Source organism: Octopus sinensis, linkage group LG21 (genome assembly GCF_006345805.1).
Source record: "Octopus sinensis linkage group LG21, ASM634580v1, whole genome shotgun sequence".
Classification (NCBI taxonomy): domain Eukaryota; kingdom Metazoa; phylum Mollusca; class Cephalopoda; order Octopoda; family Octopodidae; genus Octopus; species Octopus sinensis.
In genome coordinates this window covers 12957549-12974008 of record NC_043017.1, presented here as the reverse complement: position 1 = coordinate 12974008, position 16460 = coordinate 12957549, and the positions used below count along the sequence as shown (strand labels likewise).

The 16460-nt window shown below is 43.6% G+C and overlaps 1 protein-coding gene across 1 annotated transcript in view; it reads right to left on the bottom strand.

The window, feature by feature from the left end:
* Positions 1-16460, bottom strand: part of LOC115222767 (coiled-coil domain-containing protein 180-like) — a 131538-nt gene that overhangs the window by 113411 nt on the left and 1667 nt on the right. Inside the window, exons 2-8 of the mRNA XM_029793066.2 lie at positions 14011-14147; positions 10408-10496; positions 7872-7926; positions 6795-6846; positions 5502-5606; positions 3205-3339; positions 551-646 (exon numbers count right to left, since the gene is read on the bottom strand). Coding sequence (XP_029648926.2) covers positions 551-646; positions 3205-3339; positions 5502-5606; positions 6795-6846; positions 7872-7926; positions 10408-10496; positions 14011-14147 — 669 coding nt within the window. The remainder of the gene's footprint in view (positions 1-550; positions 647-3204; positions 3340-5501; positions 5607-6794; positions 6847-7871; positions 7927-10407; positions 10497-14010; positions 14148-16460) is intronic.

Below are 16460 nucleotides of genomic sequence, written 5' to 3'. Positions count from 1 at the left end.
CCCATCCATCTCTCAGGTAGTGTATTCACCACTATATTATCTAATATACCAGCGGCGAGCTGGTAGAAACGTTAGCACGCCGGGCGAAATTCGTAGCAGTATTTCGTCTGTCGTTACGTTTCGAGGTCGACTTTGCCTTTCATCCTTTTGGGGTTGATAAATTAAGTAGCAGTTACGCACTGGGGTCGATGTAATCGACTTAATCCCTTTGTTTGTCCCCTCTATGTTTAGCCCCTTGTGGGTAGTAAAGAAATATATATTATCTAATGTATCCTTCTCTTTTTCCAAGACAGCAGAGAGTAATCTAAGGTGGATTTAACTGTTGTTTCTAGTATATCAAGCAATAAGTGAAGTAATAAGTTGGATTGGACTGAGATCATAAATGATAAAGCTTGCTTGCTTGTTTGTATGTGTGTGTGTGTGCGTGTGTGTAAGGTGAATAAACTCTCCCATTGAGAATTTCAATTATCCAGATGATAATTTAATTACTTGAGTGACACAGAAAATTGTAATTATGAAAATGGTGATAAAAAAAAAAAGGCTTAATTACCTGCACTTCACTCTCCATCAGGCGATATACCTCCGGTGTTGTGAGGTAAGCTATTTCTTGAAAAGAAGTCTTGTAATTGGACAAAACAGTTTGTATCTGCAAGAGAATGATACAGATTAGATGGATTAACCCTTTACCTGTGTATCATCTGTGACACACAGGACATATTTCCTTAACGTCGTGGAGGCGCAATGGCCCAGTGGTTAGGGCAGCGGACTCGCAGTTTCGATTCCCAGACCGGGCATTGAGAGTGTTTATTGAGCGAAAACACCTAAAGCTCCACGAGGCTCCGGCAGGGGATGGTGGTGATCCCTGCTGTACTCTTTCACCACAACCTTCTCTCACTCTTACTTCCTGTTTCTGTTGTACCTGTATTTCAAAGGGCTGGCCTTGTCACTCTCTGTGTCACATTGAATATCCCCAAGAACTACGTTAAGGGTACACGTGTCTGTGGAGTGCTCAGCTACTTACACGTTAATTTCACGAGCAGGCTGTTCCGTTGATTCGGATCAACCGGAACCTTCGTTGTCGTAACCACGAGGCTCCGGCAGGGGATGGTGGTGATCCCTGCTGTACTCTTTCACCACAACCTTCTCTCACTCTTACTTCCTGTTTCTGTTGTACCTGTATTTCAAAGGGCTGGCCTTGTCACTCTCTGTGTCACATTGAATATCCCCAAGAACTACGTTAAGGGTACACGTGTCTGTGGAGTGCTCAGCCACTTACACGTTAATTTCATGAGCAGGCTGTTCCGTTGATTCGGATCAACCGGAACCTTCGTTGTCGTAACCACGAGGCTCCGGCAGGGGATGGTGGTGATCCCTGCTGTACTCTTTCACCACAACTTTCTCTCACTCTTACTTCCTGTTTCTGCTGTACCTGTATTTCAAAGGGCCGGCCTTGTCACTCTCTGTGTCACGCTGAATATCCCCGAGAACTACGTTAAGGGTACACGTGTCTGTGGAGTGCTCAGCCACTTACACGTTAATTTCACGAGCAGGCTGTTCCGTTGATCGGATCAACCGGAACCCTCGTCGTCGTAACCGACGGAGTGCTTCCATCCATTTCCTTAACATCTCTACATAATATATGCTGAACATTCCCAATATTCCTTGGGACCTATGAAAAGAAAGCTTTATATTCAGAAAATGTATGAAACAAGTGCTCACTAAAAGTCTGAAAACATTTTCCTGGCATCCATACATCGTATACTCTTTACTCTTTACTTGCTTCAGTCACTTGACTGCGGCCATGCTGGAGTACTGCCCTTTAGTCGAGCAAATCAACCTCAGGACTTATTCTTTGTAAGCCTAATACTCAATCTATCAGTCTCTTTTGCGAAACTGCTAAGTTATGGGGACGTAAACACACCAGCATCAGTTGTCAAGCAATGTTGGGGGGACAAACATAGACAAACAAACATAGACAAACAAACATGTACAGATCGCCATGTTGAATCGCTAGCTTCTGCATGCATTTTTTTTCTCTCCTTGTTTCTCTCCGTGTTTCTTTTCTGTGTATCTTTCTGTTGAAGAGCATAGTCTCGAAACGTAAAAGACTTGTTTTATTTATATTCCTGAGCGCCATACTAATACAATTGTTTGTTTGTACTCCACCTGCCTTCGTATTTTGTTTATTTTCATAAAGCTTCCCGTTACATATATATATATATATATATATAAATATATATATATATATATATATATAATTTATTCAAAAAAAATCGCCATTGGCTTCAATCATGGTCTCCAGATGACATGGGAATCTCCTGTAACTCTTCTGGATGGCCATCTTGTTTAAGTTGGTGAATGCTGCCATAATCCTTACCTTCAGTTCATCTTTGGTGTTACAAGAAGTTTTGTTGGTCTCTCGCTCAGCTGCGCCCCACACATAACAATTAAGAGGGTTGCAGTTTGGAGAGTTAGGTGGCCAGATTTTAGGGGTGATGTGGTCGCAGAAATTGTCTGACAGCCACGATTGGGTTCTCCTGCTTATGTGGCATGGTGTAGAGTCCTGTTGTCAGACATAGGGTCTTCCAGCTGCCACCCTCTAGATCCAAGTCAATACTATCTCTTCCAGGCACTTGATGTAGGCCTCGGTGTTGAGTCTGAGGCTGTGTGGGAAGATGAATGGAGGCATAACATCACCATCACTAGTGATCACTCCAAGCACCATGATGTTGACTGGATGTTTGATTTTTATCACTCTTGGTACATGTTTTGGAGCTTCCAGCATGAATGTCAAGCAGTACAGCATGTTGTTTCCAAATTTCTGGCATTGTGAATTGCATCATGGTGTTGTGTTTCACACAGTTGGTGCCCAACTGACCCTACCATACTGTGCAGTTGATAAAATGAAAAACAAAATATGTGTGTATGTGAAATTAAAAGTATAAAATAGTGACAATTTACCCACTGCACCCTGTATATGTTTTTGTATTTGTCTTCCCAGTGCCTGAGAACTAGTGTTGGTGTGTTCAAGTCCCTGTAACTTAAAGGTTCACCAAAAGAAACTGATAGAATAAGTACAGACACAAAAAAATTATCACTAAGATTGATTAGTTTAACTAAACACTTTATATGGTGCCACAGTATGGCCACAGTCCAACGTCTGAAATAAGGAAAAGATAATAAAAAATATGTGATCGGAAATACCTGGGATACTCTGGAATTTTCAATTTCATGAAACTGGTTATCTAAATACTGGATATACTTCAGCTTACATTCTGTGTGGTTTTGGATATCAGCTTGCAACTTATTGAGTTCTTCATATGTGTACTTCAGTAGATTCTGAAATGAGACATAGACATGTACGCATACGTTCGAAGGAGAGGGGCTTTCTCTGTCCGGGTTGCGGATCTGTGGAATAAGCTGCCGGACGAGTTAGTGAAGATGCCGACGACCGCTCGGTTCAAAGTCTCTCTTGACCAGAAATGGCTGGAACTCTTTGCATGAACACCCTCCCTGTACATAACTCCATGTCCCCCTAACAACCGCTTGGTTCAAAGTCTCTCTTGACCAGAAATGGCCGGAACTCTTTGTATGAACACCCTCCCTGTACATAACTCCATGTCCCCCTAACGACCGCTCGGTTCAAAGTCTCTCTTGACCAGAAATGGCCGGAACTCTTTGCATGAACACCCTCCCTGTACATAACTCCATGTCCCCCTAACAACCGCTTGGTTCAAAGTCTCTCTTGACCAGAAATGGCTGGAACTCTTTGTATGAACACCCTCCCTGTACATAACTCCATGTCCCCCTAACGACCGCTCGGTTCAAAGTCTCTCTTGACCAGAAATGGCCGGAACTCTTTGCATGAACACCCTCCCTGTACATAACTCCATGTTCCCCTAACGACCGCTTGGTTCAAAGTCTCTCTTGACCAGAAATGGCCGGAACTCTTTGTATGAACACCCTCCCTGTACATAACTCCATGTCCCCCTACATGGCCTTGCTTTTGCTTTTTGAGCCAAAAAATTAAATAAATAAATAAAATATACATTTTACATATATGTGTTCGTGCATGCATCCTTCCGTCCGTCCATCCATACACACACACACACATATATACAGTTTAACCCTTTAGCGTTCAGATTATTCAATCAAACATAATGCCTATTGATTCCCATTGCTTTGAATTAATCATGCATTATCTCATATCTTCAAGATCTTGATGGTGTAATTACTTAATGTAGAATAACATTGTAGGGTAGGTGTGAGAGCCTGGATCTGGTCAGTTTGAACATAAAACAGATTAGCTATTTTGGCCGGATATGGCCGGTTTAAATACTAAAGGGTTAAAGATCCAATAGAGGTAGAATCAATAGAAAAAGAACTCCATCCAGTGAGAGATAAATATGAATAGAAATACACAACTGAAAGTGTTACTAATAGTTTCATGCTTTTACGGTACTTGAGCAGGTATATCTATAAAATATGTTATGCATCTTAACCCTTTAGCATTCAAACCGGCCATATCCGGCCAAACTAACCAGATCTCGTCTCTCACCTCAGCCCTACCATGTCATTCTAAAACTAAAAAATCACATCACTGCAATCTCTAAACTACAAGATAATGTAGGATTAATTCAAAACAATATAAATAAACAAACATTACATTTGACAGAATAATCTGATCACTAAAGGGTTAAAGTATTTTTTCATAAATTATGAATCCCATGTTTGATTCCTTTAAAGGACACACTCTCTCTCTCTCTTTCGGAGAGGCACTGAGCAGCTATATGCACACATACACACACGGCAGTAACTTCCACCTACCGAATTCAATCACAAAGCTTCAGTCGACTCGGGGCTATAGTGGAAGACACCTACCCAAAGTGCCACGCAGTGGGACTGAACCCGAAACCATGTAGCTAGGAAGCAAGCTCCCTAACCACACAGCCATGCCCGCTCCTACTACATTAACCCCTTACCCAACAATTATTTTGAAAATAAATGTATTTTTTCAGACATAATTTTTAATTGTTTTATTTTACTATGTTTTGAATGGTGATTTCGAGGTATATTTCAAACCTTATTTATTATGAATTTTAATTCAATAATATTGATTTTAAATTACCGCTTTGGGCAGAAACGAGTTAACCCGTTTTTAGACGAAGGAACTCGTTTGCTGTCGATTTTGGCGAGTCTATCTTTTGACGAGTTAACTCGCCAGAGATAGAAAAAAAATGATTTCGGTCAAAACGCATATATTCGTTTCTGCCGGGTAAGGGGTTAAAAGGAACTCGTTTGCTGTCGATTTTGGCGAGTCTATCTTTTGACGAGTTAACTCGCCAGAGATAGAAAAAAAATGATTTCGGTCAAAACGCATATATTCGTTTCTGCCGGGTAAGGGGTTAACCAAAATGCTAGAGCACCCCAACATTGTTGCAGCTCACAGTAACAGCATTGTCATCTATCCATCTTGAACTGTAAGAAAATTAAAATGATACCTTATCAGTTGCATCGATATCAAGCAGGCTTTCTGTAATTTTGTCGATGTTCGTCACCTTCTCAGAGAAATGTTTGCAGCAATTTTCAAGCATAACTTCAATGTTCTATTAAAAAATTTTAAAAAAAAAGTAGGGTTTCAAATATTTAGTAGAAGGCCTGCAATTTTATGGGAGCAGGAAAGTCAACTACATTGACCCCAGTATTTGACTGCTAGTTTATTTTATCAATCTTGGAGGGATGAATGCCAAAGTTAACTTTGGAATAGAACAGATGACCAACAAGGAGCAATCTGGAACCAATCAGCAAACTCAAAGATCCTAGATCACCTTTACTGTCAAAGGAAAGGGCCCGCTTCAGCAGTTTTCCTTAGTCTATACTCACCACTCTTTACCTTCTTCTTCAAGTGTTACTTGAAGAATTTGAAGATGATAAAGTCTTCTTCAAAGAAGAAAGTGTCGGATCTCAAAACTTTCAAATTTTTGCCATGGCCACCAGACAAAGTATAGAGTATTCAATTTATATTTACTCAGTTTTGCAAGACTGGTTTTGGTTCTCAGACCAGCAGCATGTTATGTTGAGCAAAGTACTTCATTTCCTGTCGCTTCAGTCAATTCAGCTATAAATAGGTAACCCTGTGGTGGACTAGCTTTCCATTCAGGGGAATGTTGGTCTACTTGCCTAACCAGTGGAGGATGGCATCATTTGAAAGCTTCAACAACAAGAGGAAGCACATTGTGACCAGCAATGTATAACATCTTATTGTTTGGTTGCTAGAAATAATTATCTAAATAAACGCAAGCTACATCAAACAGGAAGAATTATCAATAGAAACAAGAAAATGGTTTGAACAGAAGAACTTAGTTAGGAACAATGAAGGTTCAAATTTAGGAATGGACAACTAACTGGAATGGTAAACACCCACAAAGTTATCAACCACCTCACCAACAACAACACTGAACACCTTTTTGATCTCCATGTGATCCCATGACTTTCGGAAACATTTCTTCACGCTCAGAGTTGCTGAAGCATGGAACAAACTGCCTGCGTCAGTTGTTGACTGCCATGACACTGCTTCCTTTAAGGCCCTCATGCTTTCCGAAATCCGCCGAAACTACACCTGATTATATATACACTTTAGATGAGTTGTAGTGCATCTGAGCACTGTACACAATTATTAATAATATTATTATTATTATTATTATTATATTCAATCATGAGAAATATCCAAGAAGAGAAAAAATGATCCAAAATCAAGGAAGCATTACACAGATTATTAAATACAAGAAACTTACAGAATTGATGACCCCAAGATCCTGGTACATATCTTCCAGAGATGCCTCGTGTCTAGAAAAGAATGGATATCATTATACAAGGCTCTGAACTGATTTTTGTAATAAAGTAAAACAGAAGGAACCAGAAACCATTAGTAATGATCTATATTGGCAGAAACCTTTGTAATAGATGCGTTGAGTTAAGGGACTTTTCTAACCAGTTATTTACATCTTACTTCCAATTGTGAAAAGCTTGATCTCATCTCAGCCTACCTCCAAAATCTCACGAGCAGCCCTTCATTCCAAGAACTGCCTCACTGTCCAAATTTCTACATTACATGAATATTTCCATCCAGCCATCTTCTCTGCCCAATATCCCTTGTGGGAAAGGGCAGCTGAGCCAATGGGCTGATCCAAGCCGAGCTGAGCCAATTCAAGTGGAGCCAAGTTGAGCTGAGCCAAGCCAAGCTGAGCTGAGCCCCATAAATCTGCTCTGTAAAGACTGACCTGGAGACTAAACAACAACATCATGGGGAAGCCCCCAACATAATTACCTGACATGCCCAAAATAACAGCCAAATCATACCCCTACCATCTTTGAAAATGAACATCTACATTTGATCATAGAACTGTTAGCAAAACAACATCACATCTATGTAGTGACTTGATTTACTAAAAGTAACTGTCAAATGTCCCTCAAACTCACACCTCCTCCACCAGTTCGCTCCACATTTTTTCTTCGGTCTACCTCGCTTTCGCTGTCTATTTACCTCAAGCTCTAGCACCAATCTTCAAAACACACTCCCCAACACTTGCCCATACTGCCACACTCCATTTGCCCTTGCCAGCCGTTCCACCGATTCCTCCAACCCCAGCATCCTCATCAAATCCTCAGTCCTCCTCTTACCAAAACAGCCTCACGCCAAACATTTCTCTCACCATTGCTCTCTCAGTCCTTCACAAAATTGCCATCTCTTTCTCCCTCAAACACCATATCTCACTCTCATACAGCATCGCAGCTCTCACACAACTCTTACAGATCTTCCCTTTCGTCTTCATTAAGAACTGTTTAGAAAAAAAGAAAAATAAATTACTTACAGTTTTAGTCGTTTGTCTTTGATTCTCTTGGCAACATCAGATGAATGCTTGTCAACTACAATAAAAGATGGTTAAAAAATTATATTTCCTTAATTTAGCTAATGATAATTAATTGAAGAACTATTACAGCAGGGGAGGAGTAGTAAATGTAAAGGAACTGTCTGGAACAGGTTGGGTCTTTTGCACTGTTTACTGTTTTACTGTTTTACTTGTTTCAGTCATTTGACTGCGGCCATGCTGGAGCACTGCCTTTAATCAAGCAAATCGACCCTGGGACTTATTCTTTGTAAGCCCAGTACTTATTCTATTGGTCTCTTTTGCCAAACCGCTAAGTGACAGGGACGTAAACACACCAGCATTGGTTGTCAAGCAATGCTAGGGGGACAAACACAGGCACACAAACACACATATATATATACATATATACGACAGGCTTCTTTCAGTTTCCATCTACCAAATCCACTCACATGGCTTTGGTCGGCCCGAGGCTATAGCAGAGGACACTTGCCCAAGATGCCAGCGGTGGGACTGAACCCGGAACCATGTGGTTGGGAAGCAAGCTTCTTACCACACAGCCACGCCTGCGCCTATTTGCACTGTTTGGGTGCAACACAATTTCCTTCTTTGATTCCAAAAAACTACCGGCGTCAGGAACAAGAAAGCAACCTTAGAAAATATGACACTTTATTTCGTTATTTACATAAAGAAGGCACGTTAGTAAATTGGTAACCACTTGGTGTAGGTACAGCAAGACTGAAGTTAAACATTTGTAAAGATAAACCTCACAACAACTCCAGCAGCAACAGAGCCGGTCAAATCCCAAGCATCTGGGACAGGAGAATAGGCTGATAACATGTTAAACACGTCTTCTCTCTTCAACGAACGCCATAGAATTCTCGTTCCCAGTTCTTAGCGCATGTGCATTAGGGAACTTCCTTAGGCCTTTCCAGAAGGTTCCAGCCCCGCACATTCACACTGAAGAATGACGTCACTACATAAATATACATGCATACATTTAACAAGCATTGCTAATGTAAATAGACCCTGAACACTACAGAGCATCTGCATCATCGTCCTCCTTTCCCATGATGGCACGGGCCAAACAGGGTTTATTGAAGCAGATTTTCTATAGCTGGGTGCCCTTCCTGTCACCAACTCTTACCAGTTTCCACTCAGCGGAAGTATTTTCCCATCACCAAACACGTTACCACAGAAATCCGGAAATGAATGGCTTTCATCTACAACAATAACGTGATGTCAAGACAAAGAGAAACAAACACACACATACATAAGCATACATGCACATACACACACATCATCATCATCATCATTTAATGTCCAAGTTCTGTGCTGACAGGTTGGACAGCTTGTCTAAATTATGCAAAAATGAAAATAACACCCATTTTAACTCATCTGATTTTAACAGATATATTTACCAAAATTACATAAAAAATATCTTGAAATACTAAAGAGTAAATTTATTCAATAAAATCGCCATTGGCTTCAATCATGGTCTCTAGATGACATGGGAATCTGCTGTAACTCTTCTGGAGGGCCATCTTGTTTAAGTTGGTGAATGCTGCATTAATCCTTACCTTCAGTTCATCTTTGGTGTTACAAGGAGTTTTGTTGGTCTCTAGCTAAACTGCGCTCCACACATAACAATTAAGGGGGTTGCAGTCTGGAGAGTTATGTGGCCAGATTTTAGGGGTGATGTGGTCGCAGAAATTGTCTGACAGCCACGACTGGGTTCTCCTGCTTATGTGGCATGGCGCAGAGTCCTACTGCCAGACATAGTACTTGGAAGTAAAACTTCTTAACTACAACCCACAGATGTGTGGTTAAGAAATCCATTTCACAATGACATGGGTTTGGGTTCAATCCAATGGTGCAGACCCTAGTACCAGTGTTTTCTATAATAGCCCTAGGCTGATCAATGCCTTGTAAGTGTACACATTAATTTCTTGTATTCACTCTCTCTCTCTGGGTAACCATATATCTCCTATACAGCAAAACACCTGTTTCTGTCCCTCTGTAACACTCTAACCATTGATAATCTGGCACAAGGCCATCTCTTCCAATATCCCCCCACCCAAAGGATCATTGTCATTTCAGTTACTTGGCGATTTACAGCCCACACTGTAAAGTGGTTGGCATTAGGAAGGGCATCTAGCTGTAAAAACCATGCCAAAACAGACCTCCCCAGTGCTGGTGCCATGTGACTTAGTGGTTTGGCAAAAAAGACTGATAGAATAAGTACTAGACTCAACAAAAATAAGTTCCAGGGTGGCACCCCAGCATGGCTGCAGTCAAAGGTCTGAAACAAACTAAATTTTTAAAAATGACATTTCTCAACAGACAATAGTTTCAAATATAGCATTCTACAAAGAAAGGTAGATTGGTATATAAAACAGTTTTCCGCAGTTGAGGGTGGTGAAATTTGGGGAGGACATAACTGATAGTCACAGTAAAAGGGTTAAGTGGTTTACAAAAAGTAAAAAAAAAATATTAAAAAAAAGACAACAAAAAAACTGACCTACGAGTTCTGGTAGAGCATTGACTTCACCGACTTCAGCATTCAGAGCATAATTTATAGGTCTGGTCTCTGGGTAACATAGAAACTTCCTGAAATTAGAAATAATAAAATCAAATTCCATTTTGTGACGTATATTTGCCATTTAAATATGGCTAACCCCTAAGGGTGAATGCTACTGTAGTTTGTAGCCCCAGGAGGACACCTCCTCCAGCTGGCTATAGACACACTTTCTGTGCCCTATCAGTATTTGCAAAGGGAAGCCATCCTTCCCGTCTTCAACTTATGATACACACGGACTCGAGTTTCCGAGTATTATAACTTGCTCTAAGATTTATTATTGAAATTCCATTTATTATATCAATTATCGTCATCATCATCATCATTGTTTAACACCTGTCGTTTTCCGTTCTGGCATGGGTTAGATGGTTTGACCAATACTGGTCAGCCAAAGAGCTGCACCAGACTTTCAGTCTGTTTGGTTCAATTTCTATGACCAGCTGCCCTTCCGAAAGCCAACCACTCCACAGAATATACCGGGCATGGTTATGTGGCAAAGAAGTTCAATGACTTTTATTTTTACGGAGACAGAGTTGTTTCCCTTTAACCTTTTAGCATTCAGATTTCTCAGCCAAATGTAATGCTTATTTATTCATCATCATCATCATCATCATCATCATCGTCTAACGTCCGTTCTCCATGCTAGCATGGGTTGGATGGTTCGACCGGGGATCTGGGAAGCCAGGAGGCTGCACCAGGCTCCGGTCTTATCTGGCAATGTTTCTACTGCTGGATGCCCTTCCTAACGCCAACCACTCCGTGAGTGTAGTTGGGTGCTTTTTACGTGCCACCTGCACTGGAGCCAGGCGAGGCTGGCATCGGCCACGGTCAGATTGGTGCATTTTACGTGCCACCAGCACGGAAGCCAGTCGAGGCGGCGCTGGCTTCGGCCACGATTCGGATGGTGCTTTTTACGTGCCACCGGCACGGAAGCCAGTCGAGGCGGCACTGGCTTCGGCCACGATTCGGATGGTGCTTTTTATGTGCCACCGACACGGAAGCCAGTCGAGGCGGCGCTGGCATCGGCCACGATTCGGATGGTGCTTTTTACGTGCCACCGGCACGGAAGCCAGTCTAGGCGGCGCTGGCTTCGGCCACGATTCGGATGGTGCTTTTTACGTGCCACCGACACGGAAGCCAGTCGAGGCGGTGCTGGCTTCGGCCACGATTCGGATGGTGCTTTTTACGTGCCACCGGCACGGAAGCCAGTCGAGGCGGCGCTGGCTTCGGCCACGATTCAGATGGTGCTTTTTATGTGCCACCGGCACGGGTGCCAGTCGAGATGGCGCTGGCTTCGGCCACGATTCGGATGGTGCTTTTTACGTGCCACCGGCACGGAAGCCAGTAGAGGCGGCGCTGGCTTCGGCCACGATTCGGATGGTGCTTTTTACGTGCCACCGACACGGAAGCCAGTCGAGGCGGCGCTGGCTTCGGCCACGATTCGGATGGTGCTTTTTACGTGCCACCGGCACGGAAGCCATTCGAGGCGCGCTGGCATCGGCCACGATACGGATGGTGCTTTTTACGTGCCACCGACACGGAAGCCAGTCGAGGCGGCGCTGGCTTCGGCCACGATTCGGATGGTGCTTTTTACGTGCCACCGACACGGAAGCCAGTCGAGGTGGAGCTGGCTTCGGCCACGATTCGGATGGTGCTTTTTACGTGCCACCGACACGGAAGCCAGTCAAGGCGGCGCTGGCATTGGCCACGATTCGGATGGTGCTTTTTACGTGCCACCGACACGGAAGCCAGTCGAGGCGGCGCTGGCTTCGGCCACGATTCGGATGGTGCTTTTTACGTGCCACCGACACGGAAGGCAGTCAAGGCGGCGCTGGCATCGGCCACGATTCGGATGGTGCTTTTTACGTGCCACCGGCACGGAAGCCAGTCGAGGCGGCGCTGGCTTCGGCCACGATTCGGATGGTGCTTTTTACGTGCCACCGACACGGAAGCCAGTCGAGGCGGGGCTGGCATCGGCCACGATTCGGATGGTGCTTTTTACGTGCCACCGGCACGGAAGCCAGTCGAGACGGCGCTGGCTTCGGCCACGATTCGGATGGTGCTTTTTACGTGCCACCGGCACGGAAGCCAGTCGAGGCGGCGCTGGCTTCGGCCACGATTCGGATGGTGCTTTTTACGTGCCACCGACACGGAAGCCAGTCGAGGCGGGGCTGGCATCGGCCACGATTCGGATGGTGCTTTTTACGTGCCACCGGCACGGGTGCCAGTCGAGACGGCGCTGGCTTCGGCCACGATTCGGATGGTGCTTTTTACGTGCCACCGGCACGGAAGCCAGTCAAGGCGGGGCTGGCTTCGGCCACGATTCGGATGGTGCATTTTACGTGCCACCAGCACGGAAAGCCAGTCGAGGCGGCGCTGGCTTCGGCCACGATTCGGATGGTGCTTTTTACGTGCCACCGACACGGAAGCCAGTCGAGGCAGCGCTGGCTTCGGCCATGATTCGGATGGTGCTTTTTACGTGCCACCGACACGGAAGCCAGTCAAGGCGGCGCAGGCATCGGCCACGATTCGGATGGTGCTTTTTACGTGCCACCGACATGGAAGCCAGTCGAGGCGGGGCTGGCATCGGCCACGATCCGGATTGTTTTTAATTAATCCTGCATTATCTTGTAGCTTCAAGATTTTGATGAGGTGAGTGTTTATATTTAGATTGACATTGTAGGGTATGTGTGAGAGGCCGGATCTGGCCTGTTTGAACATAAAACAAGTATAATATTTGGGCCGGATATGGCCGGGTTAAATGCTAAAGGGTCTAACCCTTTAGTATTCAGATTATTCTATGAAAATAATGCTTATTTATTCACATTGTTTTGATTTAATCATGGCTTATCTCATAGCTTCGAGATTTCAATGATGTGATTGATCGTTTTTTGAATGACATTTTAGGGTACGTGTGAGAGGTCAGATCTGGCTGGTCTGAACATAAAAAGGGTGGAATATTTGGGCCGGATATGGCCGGTTTAAATGCTAAAGGGTTAAACACTTAATCTCATCATGTCCTGTGGCTGTACAACTTCAACCATCACTACTTTCACGGTCACCAAGACAACCACTCTTCCTACAGTTACATCATACATACAGACAGTGGAGGCGCAATGGCCCAGTGGTTAGGGCAGCAGACTCGCGGTCGTAGGATCGTGGTTTCGATTCCCAGACCGGGCGTTGTGAGTGTTTATTGAGCAAAAACACCTAAAAAGCTCCACGAGGCTCCGGCAGGGATGGTGGTGATCCCTGCTGTACTCTTTCGCCACAACTTTCTCTCACTCTTACTTCCTATTTCTGTTGTACCTGTATTTCAAAGGGCCGGCCTTGTCACTCTCTGTGTCACGCTGAATATCCCCGAGAACTACGTTAAGGTACACGTGTCTGTGGAGTGCTCAGCCACTTACACGTTAATTTCACGAGCAGGCTGTTCCGTTGATCGGATCAACCGGAACCCTCATCGTCGTAACCGACGGAGTGCTTCCACATTCAGACAATCAATGTTAACAAAAACAAAATGGGTTTTTCTTTCTCTTCTCTTACTTGGGGATCTCTTCCTCTTTCTGGATATTTTCCGACAGTTTGTGCGTAGGAGGCAGCTTCGAGGGACCACTGCATGACAGTAGTTTAGAATCTTCCCGATGGCTTTCCTCATCCTTTAATTTTCTGTTAAGCAAGGCCTTGCAACGAAAGAAAAATAAGACAAAGAAATTTACTTATTATTATAAAAAATTATTGAACACTTGTTAGGCACAGGAGGGGCTGTGTAGTAGTAAATAGCCTTCTTATCAACCACATGGTTTTGGGTTCAGTCCCACTGCGTGGCATCTTGGGCAAGTGTCTTCTGCTATAGCCTCGGGCCGACCAATGCCTTGTGAGTGGATTTGGTAGACGGAAACTGAAAGAAGCCCGTCGTATATATGTATATATATATATATATGTGATTCTTTATTGCCCACAAGGGGCTAAACATAGAGGGGACAAACAAGGACAGACAAACGGAGTAAGTCAATTACATCGACCCCAGTGCGTAACTGGTACTTAATTTATTGACCCCGAAAGGATGAAAGGCAAAGTCGACCTCAGCGGAATTTGAACAGACGCAATACCGCTAAGCATTTCACCCGGTGTGCTAACGTTTCTGCCATATATATATATATATGTATGTGTGTGTGTGTGTGTGTGTGTGTTTGTCCCCCTAGCATTGTTTGACAACCGATGCTGGTGTGTTTAGGTCCCCCGTCACTTAGCGGTTCGGCAAAAAGAGACTGATAGAATAAGTACTGGGCTTACAAAGAATAAGTCCTGGGGTCGATTTGCTCGACTAAAGGCGGTGCTCCAGCATGGCCGCAGTCAAATGACTGAAACAAGTTAAAAAGAAAGAAAGAAAAAGACTTGTATGACGATAATTAAGATGATGATGGCAATGGTGGTAGTGAGAGGAAGATGGTGTGTGTGTTCATTCATTAATTTTTATGTCTATCCCTACCCCACAGCATAGATTAACCCAGTGATCCTCAACCATTTCCCCCTGATAGACCCCATTGATTTCTATTTACCTGTGTGAACCCTCATTTGATGGTTCACATATATGCGTGTGTGTGTTTGTGTGTCTGTGTTTGTCCCCCTAGCATTGCTTGACAACCGATGCTGGTGTGTTTATGTCCCCGTTACTTAGCGGTTCGTTAAAAGAGACCGACAGAATAAGTACTGGGCTTACAAAAGCCCAGTCTCTTTTTGCCGAACCGCTAAGTGACGGGGACGTAAACACACCAGCATCGGTTGTCAAGCAATGCTAGGGGGACAAACACAGACTCACAAACACACACACACATATATATATATATATATATATATATATATATATATATATATATATATATATATATATATATATATAGATATATCATTTGATGTTTTAAAAAATCCTACTATATTTTTTTATAATTAAATACTATTAGGAATTGTATTCCTTTACTTGTTTCAGTCATTTGACAGCGGCCATGCTGGAGCACCACCTTTAGTAGATGCAAATGGAGCCTAGGACTTATTCTTTGTAAGCCTAGTACTTATTCTAACGGTATCTTTTGCCGAACCGCTGAGTAACGGGGACGTAAACACACCAGCATTGGTTGTCAAATGATGTTGGGGTGACAAGCACAGATACACAAACACATGCACACACCACACATATGCATACACATATATATACATATATACAGGAGGCACAATGGCCCAGTGGTTAGGGCAGCGGACTCGCGGTCATAGTATCGCGGTTTCGATTCCCAGACCGGGCGTTGTGAGTGTTTATTGAGCGAAAACACCTAAAGCTCCACGAGGCTCCGGCAAGGGGTGGTGGTGATCCCTGATGTACTCTTTCACCACAACTTTCTCTCACTCTTACTTCCTGTTTCTGTTGTACCTGTATTTCAAGGGGCCGGCCTTGTCACTCTCTGTGTCACGCTGAATATCCCTGAGAACTACGTTAAGGGTGCACGTGTCTGTGGAGTGCTCAGCCACTTACACGTTAATTTCACGAGCAGGCTGGTCCGTTGATTCAGATCAACCGGAACCCTCATCGTCGTAACCGACGGAGTGCTTCCTAACATATATACGACGGGCTTCTTCAGTTTCCATCTACCAAATCCACTCACAAGGCTTTGGTTGGGCCAAGGCTATAGTAGAAGACACTTGCCCAAGGTGACATGCAGTGGGACTGAACCCGGAACCATGTGTTTGGTAAGTAAGCTACTTACCACACAGCCACTCCTGCGCCTATAAAAAAAATTGTTAAACTATTTTGTGTATAATAGAAATATAAGCAATTTATTGCACATAAATATAAACCACAAAATATTAGTTATATGGGCTCCAAAGACCATATGGACCCCTGGTTGAGAGCCACTGGGTTAGGCAAATGTATTACTGAGACATTGTTTTACAGCTGGATGCCTTTGTGTTGTATTGCGATCTCCATGCATATATTAATGGGT